Raw genomic sequence first — 12,638 nt, forward strand, 5'->3', positions numbered from 1 at the left:
ACATCAAGGGAGGTCAGTCAAATTTACCCTAATTTTATGGAACCTATTTTAATTAGTAGTAATCAATATCGTTCTCTTTTTAGACATGGTCAAAAATGTGGGGCACGGTTGATGATAAGATATCATTGCAACACACAATTGAAACCATTTTCTCGAGGTAAATATGATGTGATACATAACAAACAGTATCCCATGAACATGCTTTTGCCGTACGTATTATTTTTGATGAGATTTAAAAAATAATCAGACAATTGCCTTTCGCTTTGTCGGGTTCGTACCCCCTCACGCGTGAACAGAAAAGAGAGGAGGGACGGGAGAGGATCCAATCTCCTTTCATACAACAGTCCAATAGTGTAAAGACCCAAGAACCATCATCAATCACATGCAAGAGGATGTAGCAACCTTTCTTCCTTTCTTTTTTTTTTTCCGATTGACATGAGGATGTAGCAACCTAATCCACCTCACATGTGATAACTCTTCACCCCTCGTTTTCCCCCATTCTATCTCTCTATCTCTATATATATCTCTAAAACCCTAAACAGTTACCAACACTTGACTCTCCCCTAGTGGCCATTTCCAATCATCCTCTTCTCTTCACTCCCCCCCTACTGGCCACGCAATGGCCACTTCTCCTCCATTACTCTGTCTCACAATAACTACACTTCTTGTAATTTTTAACCAATGTGTGGCGGGAGTAAATACAGCCTCCACCATCCCACCCAAGATTGGCAAAGGCTACCGTCTGATCTCCATCGAAGAGTCCCCTGATGGTGGCCTTGTGGGCCACCTCCAAGTCAAGCAAAAGAACAGTATCTACGGCCCTGATATCCCCCTTCTCCAGCTCTATGTCAAGTAAGTTCTCCACTAGGCCCTGTTTGGTTCTACTGTTCTGAAATGCTCTGTTCCTACAAAATAAAATTAAAAAAACTCTTCCCTTTTCCATTTATGTTTTGAGCGAAATATTTCTTTGAGAATCTAACAGGGAGGAGTTTTTCTTCAAAAAAAAATGAATTCATCAATAAGGATTAGTGGGTGATGGGAGACAGAGTATCTTTTTAGATTCTGGATTGTTATTTTAGTTGTAAAATAAATGGATTTTTGGATTATAATGAGAATCTGACAGGTACTGGAGTAAGAGATTTTGTTGAAGAATTTTGCAAGTAAAGTATAATCAGAGTTAAGAAAAAAAAAAAACTATTCCCGAATCCTGATGTGATTTTTAGATTCTACATTCTTAAGTTCATTTAGCAGAATGCATCTTAAAATCAGCTCCGAAACATGCAAAATGCATAATCAAAAAATCTGTCTCCCAAACGGGGATTTGTCCGATCATCGAACTTCAAGGTCTTGAAATTAGTCAATGTTGCGTAAACTGGCTCAGATATCTGGTTATAAAAAAAAACTTCTGGCTCCCAAACAAAACCTTGAATACTTTTTTTTCAACAAAACGGAAAATGGAAAACTAGTTTCAATGACTTGTGGAGGTGCGTGCAAATTGACACATACAGTACATTTGATTATCGAAACATCAAAAGGAAAAAAAATCTGGCTCCCAAGTCCCAAACAAAACCTTCTATAAATTCTGAGAAAATTTTTCCAACCAAACGGAAAGTGTGAAAACAAGTTTCAACGTTTGCAGAAAAAGTAACGTTAAGTTTCAACGATTACATACAACGCACTTCCTTGGTTCCTAATGAACCTCCCTAAAATCAACCGGGTGATCATTATAAATCTGGTTTTTTTTAAAAAAAATTCCAGGCACGAAACCGAAGATCGGTTGAGGGTCCACATAACAGACGCAGAGAAGCAAAGATGGGAAGTTCCGTACAATCTTCTACCCAGAGAGCAGCCCCCACCGTCAAAACAGAGCATCGGAAGATTAAGAAAAAACCCAGTAGCCGAGTCCGAGTACTCTTCTTCTGAACTAATTTTCAGCTACAAATCAGACCCATTTGGGTTCGCGGTGAAAAGGAAATCAAACGGCGAAACCCTTTTCGATTCGAGCTCAGACGGATCAGACCCATATGGTGATTTGGTCTTTAAAGATCAATATCTCGAGATCTCCACAAAATTGCCCAAAGAAGCTTCGCTTTATGGGCTGGGGGAGAACACTCAACCCCATGGGATTAAGTTGTATCCAAACGACCCCTACACTCTGTACACAACCGATGTATCGGCTATCAATCTGAACACGGACTTGTATGGGTCCCACCCGGTTTATATGGATTTAAGGAATGTGGGTGGACAGGCCAGTGCCCATGCTGTGTTGCTGTTGAACAGTAATGGGATGGATGTGGTTTACAGGGGGGATTCTTTGACTTATAAGGTTATTGGGGGTGTTTTCGACTTTTACTTCTTTGCTGGGCCTAGTCCTCTGGCTGTTGTTGATCAGTATACTGCGTTGATTGGCCGGCCTGCTCCTATGCCTTACTGGGCTCTGGGTAAGTTTCCTATTTTAACCCTACTCTCGCTTCTTTTATTGTAGCAGTAGTACTACCTCTGTTTCTAATTTTTTAGTCTATCGTTGTATCTTAACCGAATTAAAAAATTAATTATAGTATTTTTTAATTAAAAATATTTTTTATATGCAATATAAATTTTATTTGATAAATTTTAATTAATATTTTAAACAACGTTTTCAAAATCATTTATAAAAGATTATAGATCACAAGAGTAATCAATGGTAAAATTATACTAACTCTAGAGAAGGACAAATAATTTACTACAATGGAGTACCATATTGTAGTAGTTAAGCCCTTTTATTGTACGATACTGTAGTTGAGACTTTATGATCCCAACACTAAAGTAAAGTTACTTTTTTCAGATTTTGGCTGAAAAAGGTTAACTTTTCCACCTTTCACCGAAACTTTGGTCCGAGTTTTAGCATTTAGCTTGCTGCTTTGTTTGGCTCAGTTTTTAACTACTGATTGGCCAGCATGTAGGGTTTTACTTTTATGAGCTTTATGCAGGATTAAGTTTATGCGTTCTTGAAATTTTTTTTATTCAGAACTTATTTCGGTATTTTTTTTATTTTTTGCAATTTTTTATTGAGCTTTCCATTATAATTTTTGAGATTAATCATTCGTTTAAGTTTTTAAGTTAGGAAATTCTAACTTTTTTTGTGGTCATATGGTAGACAAAATCTGTATATTATCTTAATTCTAACCAAACCCATCATACAACGTAAGAGTTGAACCGTTGAACCCAGATTGTCTATGTGCAGCTACACAGTCATTATGCTAAATTGTCCAATTTCATAAAGAAAACTCATCATCCAAACTCGTCACAATAAGCTACAAACACACACTAGGAGATGATATAAAAAATCTTTAACCTCTAAACTAATCCTTGTATCAAACAATCGTAAGTGACAAGGTCTAGGACCGGCCCACCGTGTGGCTTGTCGATAAGCCCTGATTTTTTATTTTCATTTTTGATCTGGATAAACTCCGATTGATATTGCGATTAAGGGATAAGAAACAGGCTAGCTTCTCCTCTGACATCTTCCAGTAGAGTTGCAAATGATCGAGCAGCTCGCGAGCTCGACTTAGTTCGATTTGCTTAGTAAACGAGCCGAACTCGAGCTTAAGTACTAAACAAGATGGGTGGAGCCGTGGAGCTCGACTCATGAACGGAGGTTTGGCTTGATTAAAGAGGCTCGTTTAATAAATGATGAAGCTTAGCTCGTTAAGGCTCAACTCGAGCTCAAGCTCAAATTTTTGGCTCGTTAAGTAAACAAGCCGAGCTCGAGCTCGACAAAATTCAACTCGGCTCATTTGCAGACCTATGACTTCCAGGATATGTTTAGTATCAGTAACTCTATTTTGTCACTTTCCGATGCACCCAAAAAAAACGTTTGGGTGGATTAATTAGTATATAAGTACTGACAAAAACGGGGTTGGTGGGTTGTCCCCTTTATTTTATGTTTCCTCACTTTGTACACCAAGACAATTCTCTCAACGTGTTGTTATCCAAGAGTGAGTTTCGTGCCAGGAAAAATCGGTTTCCTTGATATATGATATTCTATCTTTTTGACAAAAAAGTAGGTAATTCTCCGGAATTATCTCGTTAGGTTAGGCTCACATATTAGAAAAGCTATAAATATCTTTCTTTTTTGGATTACGATTCCTTGTCGTCCATTTTAAATAGATTACAGCGTCCAATCTGCTTTAGTAGGCAATCAACCATTCCACCTTGACGATCAAGTTATTCATCTTGTAAATCCGGATAGACATTTCATTCCTGAAAGAATTAAGTTGACTGAACAAAGTCTATAGATACCTGATCAAATCAAATTTGCATATTTCTCTACTATAAAATCTTGCTTTAATGATGTGTTTGCTGAGCCAGACGAAATCATTGATGTAAATCGCTAACGGCTTGCTTGGATGGAGTCAAGAGAGCAGTGAAAATAAAAGAGGGGGTAAAAGGGGTGGGCCCAAGGTCATTTCATTTCCTCCACTCTTTGTTTTCACCCGTACAGGGGTTTCACCCAAGAAACTTTTGAGCTCCTCTAGGGCTGCCCAAATTTTATCCGGCTATAGAGCGGTGAAATTTGGACGGAATCACCCCTGTTTATCCCCTTTTCCTAACTTAAAAACTCCTTATTTAGTTTCAGGGTTCTTTCTTTTAGGGTGCTCATTGAAAGGCTTTAAAGTCAAAAATCAATTATGACCATTTAAGATAAGTGATCAGAAAAATAAGATCTTCGCATCGGTTCAAACGGATTGAAAATCGAAACACTTAATTTTTTGACTATATTTTTTAATATATAAATGGTGTAAAAAAATAAGTGTTTCAATTTTCAATCCGTTTGAACAGGTGCGAAGATCTTATTTTTCTGATCACTTTATCTTAAATGGTCATAATGGATTTTTGGCTCTAAGGCCTTTCAACGAGCACCAGAAGACTCTTTATTTAGTTTCAGAGCTCTCTTAGGGTGCTCATTGAAAGGCCTTAAAACCAAAAATCCATTATGATCATTTAAGATAAAATGTTCAGAAAAATAAGATCTTCGCACTGGTTCAAACGGATTGAAAGTTGAAACACTTTTTTTTTACATTATTTATATATTAAAAAATATAGTTAAAAAACGTTTTTTAATATAAATTTTTTAGAATAGACATTTTTTAATTAATTTATTTTTTTATATTTCCAATTGTCCAAAATTGATTAAATATATTGATTTTGAAATTTATATACTTATTTTAATACATAATCAAATTTAACACTGCACATGGGCAAAATAGTCATTTGACAGCTTTTTCCATCATCAATCCCTTCTTATCCCCCAATTCTATAAACTATCCAAATAAAGTCAAATTTTATCCATATTTTTAATACCTCATTCAAACCACATAATATTTTATCTTCCTTCCATAAACTTCAAATCGATGTGGGCCAATCCATCAAAATTAATATCCCTTACTATCTTATTTTTCCTTCATATTTTTTACCCTCGATTTTTTATCTGCATCCAAGCGAGCCCTAAGGTGAGATGCTGTAAAGTTTAGGAATGTGCGTAAAATTACAGTGTTGTTATCATCTCATTATGGAAGCTTTGTCTTCTTTTCTCCGCGACTAGATAACCTCGAGACAGTCAAAACATAATCGATCGATCACTATGAAGGCTTTGTCTTCTTTTCTTTATTTGCTGAAAAGCAACAAGGGGATCCTAGAAAATGACTACAAAACTCGTGCATATCATGTTGTCCTTGTAAACATTATCTTCTCCCACATGGGGTGGGTGAAAACTGGATAATCGATCAATCACTTTCTGGTCCTGAACAGAAAGTTGTCCTTGCTTTCTCTCTTTTTTTTGGTATGGTCCCGCCTATGCTAATAATGTCAGTGATTGTGGCCTTGTTTGTTTCTAAAAGTTTAGAATAGTTTTAATTTTGTTTTGTAATCATTACCTTATTTTTATTTTCAATCATTACCTTATTCTTTTAATTATTATTTTTATTTCTCTTCCTATCTCTCTTATTACATTTTTTTTCAATCATTATCCTATTTCTCTCTGTACCCACTACCAAAACTAAAATACCCGAAACTACTAAACGAACAAAGCCAGCTTTTGCCAATATTCAAGAGATACTAGTAGGGGTGACAAATGAGCGAGTTTGGCCCAAATTGAGCAAGTTGTAAGTGGGTCGGGTCTTTAATGGGTCATTGACCTATTTAAACCCATTAATTTATGAGGCTAATTACACAAACCCAATTCGACCCATTTATCAAAAAGCAAACCCGACCCGCCTAATTACTCATACCCAATCCGACCCATTTATTAAAAAGCAAACCTGACCTGCCCATTAGCCCAATTAAATACTATATACTAAAATTTAAAATGACTAAAATACCAATGTACACTAAAATTATCATACTATCTCTACTAGTAAAATGACCAAATTATCCCTGTACACTTAATTACCATATTACCATCACAAAACTGTTTGTTCTGTATGATTTTTTCTCGTATTTTTCATTAAAAAAATGGGACAATTGTAAAGTAAAATGAGAGAGAGAGAGAGAGAGAGAGAGAGAGAGAGAGAGAGAAATTGCAGAGAGGCATAGTGGTAAAATGTGATTCTCTGTTTCACTCTCCTCTTCTTCATTCCAAGGACGTGAGTATTTCAATTCTGGAGTTAAATTGAAAAGAGGAATATACGTTTGGCATTTAGGGGGAAAAATTGCAGTATGCATTTTCCCATTCTACCGTTTGCATATGAAATTATAGATTGGGACTAATGGATTGGGTTTCTGAATTCTAAACGAAACACATGAGAGAGAGAGAGAGAGAGAGACGTACCTGACGAGAAGAACAGACCCAAGTCGCTCGGTGAGAGAGGTTGCGAATCAAGAGGAAGGGGGGAGAATATTGATTGATAAATGGGATTTTTTTTTGTTGGGTTATACTCATGATTTATTGGGTCATTTAAGTTGACCCAATTAAGCCCAATTAATAAATGGATTGGACCCATTCTGACCTAGCTAATAAATGGGCTGGGTTTGGTCTATTTTTTAATGAATGGGTTTGGGTTTAATTTGCTACCCCTACTTACTAGGCTATTAGGCCTTTTTTTTTTGGCTCAGCGTATTAGGCCAAGCCTTTAGTACTGCAGAGGCATCTTACAAATGAGGGGATATTCGGGGTAATCTCGCCTCCATACTTTAATTCACCATGTCCCTCCAAGCCAAGCCATTCTTTTGTTCTGCCTAGGGCCTAACATCATGATCCGAACCATTAGTCTTGTAGGACCTGTAGAGAACATATTCATGTAAAAAAAATCAACTTTATGAGACATTGATAAACCCATGAACAAATCATCAAAAATGGACAACAAATAAAATTTTATGCTTAAGTCATCCATTTAAAGTGACTTGTTTATGTGTCGATTGATATTTGATCAAGTTGATTTCTTTGCATGGGTGGGGACAAAAACTAAGGTAGCGTTCTTGCAAATGATTGGGCATAATCACATGAGAAACGAATCAAAACATGAAAACTGATTTTGAGTTTTCAGCTTCACTTTGTTTGGTAGACAGAATTACCGGAAATGAAGTTGGTGTCATCCCTGATGTTGTTACCATATGCCATTTTATGTTGCAGCACCTCAAGACTAAAGTTGGCTTCGCAATGAATCATTTTCCACATTCATCTTAACAATGTTGGTTTAATCTGAAAACATTGATCTAGTACAGCTTGCTTAAAAAAACAAGAAAGCAAATCGCTTCAAATCCCAGAAAAAAAATTTAGGAATTAGCCTAACTAATGCATAGCGATTTGCCTTTTGCATATAGATTACTTATATCCCACTGCTCTTGGATTTGGTACCTTTTCTTAAGTTGAGTAGTCTTGACAGTCAGTCCTTCAGAAATAATTTGACTAGACTTTTCATAACAGAAATCCTTTTCTCCCTCTATAAATGCCAACATTGCCAAGTCCTTTCTCGCTCTTCATGTTGGAAAATAATCCTACAGATGTTGCTCTTGGGCATGGTGCATTGTCTAACTCTTGTTGCAGATTTGCTTGATTGTTGTCCTTTCTTTTCGTAGCAGGATCCCCGTTCACTTGGGTAGTAATTTTTCTTGAATGCCATATCATTTGCATGAGAATTAGGTATCAAGATTTTGTGCGTCCCATTACGATGGAAATTTAAGAACGGATCTCCAACTGACATAGTTTACTCGTTTTTTATGGTACAGGATTCCACCAATGCAGATGGGGTTACCACAACCTGTCTGTAGTCGAAGACGTAGTTGAAAACTACAAGAAGGCAAAAATCCCGCTCGACGTGATATGGAACGATGACGATCACATGGATTTCCACAAGGACTTCACCCTCAACCCCATCAGCTACCCCCGCGAAAAGTTACTAGCATTCCTAGACAAAATCCACTCCCAAGGCATGAAGTACATTGTTCTCATTGACCCTGGAATCTCTGTTAATTCCACTTACGGCGTCTATCAAAGAGGCATAGCCAATGATGTCTTCATAAAATATGAGGGAAAACCCTATCTTGCCCAAGTCTGGCCTGGAGCAGTTAACTTCCCTGATTACCTTAACCCAAAAACAGTTGACTGGTGGGTCGATGAAATCAAGAGATTCCACGAACTTGTCCCTGTGAATGGCCTATGGATCGACATGAATGAAGCATCAAATTTTTGTTCTGGTTTGTGCACTATCCCAAAGGGAAAGCAATGCCCGACTGGGACCGGTCCCGGTTGGATATGTTGTCTGGATTGCAAAAACATAACGACATCGAGGTGGGACGATCCGCCTTACAAGATTAATGCTTCTGGTTTGCAAGTTCCAATAGGGTTCAAGACCATAGCAACTAGTGCAGTTCATTACAATGGAGTTTTGGAGTATGATGCCCATAGTCTCTATGGTTTCTCTGAAACCATTGCAACTCACATTGCTCTTCAAGGCCTTGAGGGGAAGCGGCCTTTTATCTTAACGCGTTCCACTTTTGTTGGTTCGGGCCATTATGCTGCCCATTGGACTGGTGATAATAAGGGGACATGGGATGATCTAAAATACTCGATTTCCACTATGCTAAACTTTGGCATATTTGGGGTTCCTATGGTTGGTTCAGATATATGTGGGTTCTATCCAGCACCTACAGAAGAGCTCTGCAACCGTTGGATCGAGCTAGGTGCCTTTTACCCCTTCTCGAGAGATCATGCAAATTTCTATTCCCCAAGGCAGGAGCTTTATCAGTGGGAATCAGTGGCCGAATCTGCGCGAAATGCTTTGGGTATGAGGTATAAGTTGCTTCCATATCTGTACACATTGAATTATGAGGCTCATATGAGCGGTGCGCCAATTGCTAGGCCACTTTTCTTTTCTTTCCCAAATCTGACCGAGGTTTATGGGTTGAGCACACAGTTCTTGTTAGGAAGCAGCGTTATGGTTTCCCCGGTTCTTGAGGAGGGGAAATCAGAGGTGAAAGTTCTATTCCCCCCCGGTACTTGGTACAGTTTGTTTGACATGACACAAGCAATTGTGTCAAAGGAGGCTCATTACTTGACACTTGATGCACCATTGCATGTGATTAATGTGCATTTGTACCAAAACACCATTCTCCCAATGCAACGAGGTGGGTTGATCTCCAAAGAAGCAAGAACCACGCCTTTTAGCCTCATAGTGACCTTCCCGGCGGGTGTGAAAGAGGGAGAAGCCAAAGGAAATCTTTACCTGGACGATGATGAGCTCCCAGAGATGAAACTGGGAAATGGGTATTCATCGTATGTTGATTTCTACTCGAGTGTGAGTGATGAAACGGTGAAGGTGTGGTCAGATGTTGAGGAGAGTAAATTTGCTCTAGAAAACGGTTGGACCATCGAGAGGGTGACTGTGTTGGGACTGGAAGGATTTGGGGGGAAGTTTGCACTTGAGGTTGATGGAATTCCAGTTGTGGATACTTTGAAAGTGGAGATAAGCGCGACGGAACAGAAATTTCCTCAGGAGTTCGAAGATGGAGGAGACAAGAAGAAGAGTATGATGGTAGATGTCACGGGGTTGGAATTGCCTGTGGGTAAGAAGTTCAAAATGTCATGGAAAATGAGGAGCAGGGGTTGAAGATGGAAAAAAATTCCTCTACCTTTCTTTGGACTGCTTATAGTATTTTTTATTTATTTTTTGCTTTTTCTAGAGGTGAATCTATTTTGAGTTTCCAATCAAGAGTTCTCGTTAATGGAGAGGAGATGGGCTAAAAATGTGCTCATCCTTTTCCAGGCAAAAAGGCCAAGAGAGTGAGTAACAGATCTCATTTGCGTGCTCTAAGCTTATTTATTGTTGTTTTTTACTTTGAAATAGTAGTATTAATTAATGCAGTTTCTCAATTTATGATCCCAAATTTGTTTCTTTTTCCTCTGTTTGTGTGGAAGGAAAATGATTTTTGCACAACTCTTTTATCCTCATGCAAATATGCAATCCTTTCTTGTCTTCAAAGTCGTATAAAACCCCACTATACTTGAGAAATTCCAGGGAAAATGACGCCCATGACATGTTTTGATAATTAATACTCTGTATCCACTAAGGACATGTTGAAAATATTTGTTAATGTTAAAAATGTCTTTGACGAGTATTAATTATTAAAACACGTCCGTGGCCGTCATTTTCCCGAAATGAAAAATCACCCTCAATTCAAACGGGCTTCTTTCGGGCCGACCCCGTTTTGTACCTGTCTCCCCCTTCCAGGCCCAGCGCGTGTCTAACCATATCCGTCTAAACCCCGTTTTAAATGATGTGCCCAAAATACCCCGCTCTCCTGCACCTGGGCTTTCCACCCAGAAAGTCTGAGAATCCCGACCGGGGATTCTCGACCGAATTTCCGACGCCGCACCGGGCTCATTCCGGCCACCGGACGGCTGATTGGAGCCGACCAAAAATTCTATAAAAAAAAACCGAGTGGATTTTCGCGGGAATCAACGGCATTCGATGTGTGTAGATGGCCGATCCAAACACTCCATTTATTTTTGTATAAAGTATAAAAAAAATGGAAGGTTTGGATCGGCCACCTACACACATCGGATGCCGTCGATTCCCGCGTGGACCCACTCGGTTTTTTTTTTAGAATTTTTGATCGGCTCCGATCAGCCGTTCGGTGGCCGGAATGGGCCCAGCGCGGCGTCGGAAATTCGGTCGGGAATTCCCGGTCGGGAACTGTAGTCTCACTGCTTTCCACCTTTGAAGAACCCAAGATGAGACCCGTGACGTCGCTTTTCCCATAACTCAACAAACGAAACTCAAATCAAAACCACCCCACCACCATCGGCGACGAGTTCATGGAATCCCTCGGCGACCGAGTCACCCTGTTCCTGAATCGTGTCCCGTCGTGGCTCGGATCGCCCGGCGAGTCCCCGAGTTTCACACGGTGATGAGACAGAAGGGGCGGTGATGAGAGGAAATTTGCTGGGGCGTCGGACCGCGATGAGACTACGGCAGGTGGCAATCTTCGCCGTTGGATCTGCCAAGATCATGTTGTTGCTGCGTGGCGTGGTGTTTGCTTTTTTCGCTTTTTTTTTTTTTTTTTGCGTGGTGTTCGTGTAATCATATAATTTTTTTTTTTTTTTTACAAAAGATGAGAAGAATTTTATTCATCTGATAGGCAGAGCTTAAACATCGAAGAGATGCAAACCCCATGAGGTAAAATGGATTTTCACAGACCGAACAATAATTGTTAGTTTGTATATTAGTTTCGTGTTAATTAAGATCTTAGGTTCTGCGCAATAGTATGAATTTTGGGAGTGTGAATAATGCAGATGAAGTGTGCATTCTGCAAAGGAGGGCGAATAGTGCAAATAGAGTATGAATTGAAATTCTACAAAGGGGTGTGAATAGTGCAAATGGGGTGTGGATTCTGCAAAAGGATATGAATTTTGTAAAAACGTGTGAGCTTGTCCAAGAGTGGCATCTATTGCTCGTGGTTGTGAGGACAAGTTGACTTAGGCCCCGTTCCAAAAATCTTTTTAAAAAATAAACAGCTTATTTCACATTTTTAAATTCAAAAATAAAGTGAATGAAAAATAATTTTTCAATTTTTTTTGCATCGTATAAAAGATCTCTTCGAGATCTTCCAAACAAAATCCATATTGCATATTTTTAGATTTCAATAAGTCCATAAATTTTGAACTTGAAATTACTTTCTTAAAAAATAAAGGGTTTTTTTTGTTCCGGAATGGAGCCTAATCAGAGATTTTTCGTGCTAAGAGTCAGCCAGTGATGCCCTTTGCGAAAACAAATATGTGGGTCTTCAAGATTGCATCGGTGCTACATGCCTATTGGTTTGAGATGGGTTCCCATTGGGTTATCTACTTTCAAGTTGACGATGGACCCTATGCCGGCACCTCGTGCTGGTATACCTCAGCAGTACGCGTAGTAGAGTCGATTAGCCTAAGTGCTATTGTACAGCTGCTCGTGTCTTAGACTTTGGTTGTTTTGGTTCACTCCAAAATTTTAGATATAATCTTTGCCTTCGAGCATTTGCAATATAATTAAATGTGTCGTTGATCCAAAAAAACAATAGTGACAATGGCAAAATAGTAAAAACATTTTTAAAAATGGTCTGGACAGAATTGCACTACAAAAAAGCGTCTGCATGGAACTCCAACCAAAAAATGGGACCGGTCA

At 38.7% G+C, this 12,638-nt stretch overlaps 1 protein-coding gene across 1 annotated transcript; it reads left to right on the forward strand.

The window, feature by feature from the left end:
- Window positions 1–270: 270 nt before the first annotated feature.
- Window positions 271–10,362, forward strand: LOC131310786 (alpha-xylosidase 1). The gene is made up of 3 exons (XM_058337991.1): window positions 271–852; window positions 1,759–2,441; window positions 8,206–10,362. Exons 1-3 carry the CDS (start codon window positions 620–622, stop codon window positions 10,083–10,085), a joined length of 2,796 nt encoding a protein of 931 aa, XP_058193974.1. The 5' UTR covers window positions 271–619; the 3' UTR covers window positions 10,086–10,362.
- The last annotated feature ends 2,276 nt before the right edge of the window (window positions 10,363–12,638 follow it).

The sequence above is a fragment of the Rhododendron vialii genome, chromosome 12a (assembly GCF_030253575.1).
Source record: "Rhododendron vialii isolate Sample 1 chromosome 12a, ASM3025357v1".
Classification (NCBI taxonomy): domain Eukaryota; kingdom Viridiplantae; phylum Streptophyta; class Magnoliopsida; order Ericales; family Ericaceae; genus Rhododendron; species Rhododendron vialii.

Bases quoted from the DNA above. Each gene is read 5' to 3' on its own strand.
- LOC131310786 (XM_058337991.1), top strand. From the start codon at position 620: ATGGCCACTTCTCCTCCATTACTCTGTCTCACAATAACTACACTTCTT. The intron at 853-1,758 runs GTAAGTTCTCCA...AAAAAATTCCAG, and splicing joins CTTCTCCAGCTCTATGTCAA to GCACGAAACCGAAGATCGGT. The intron at 2,442-8,205 runs GTAAGTTTCCTA...TTTATGGTACAG, and splicing joins TATGCCTTACTGGGCTCTGG to GATTCCACCAATGCAGATGG.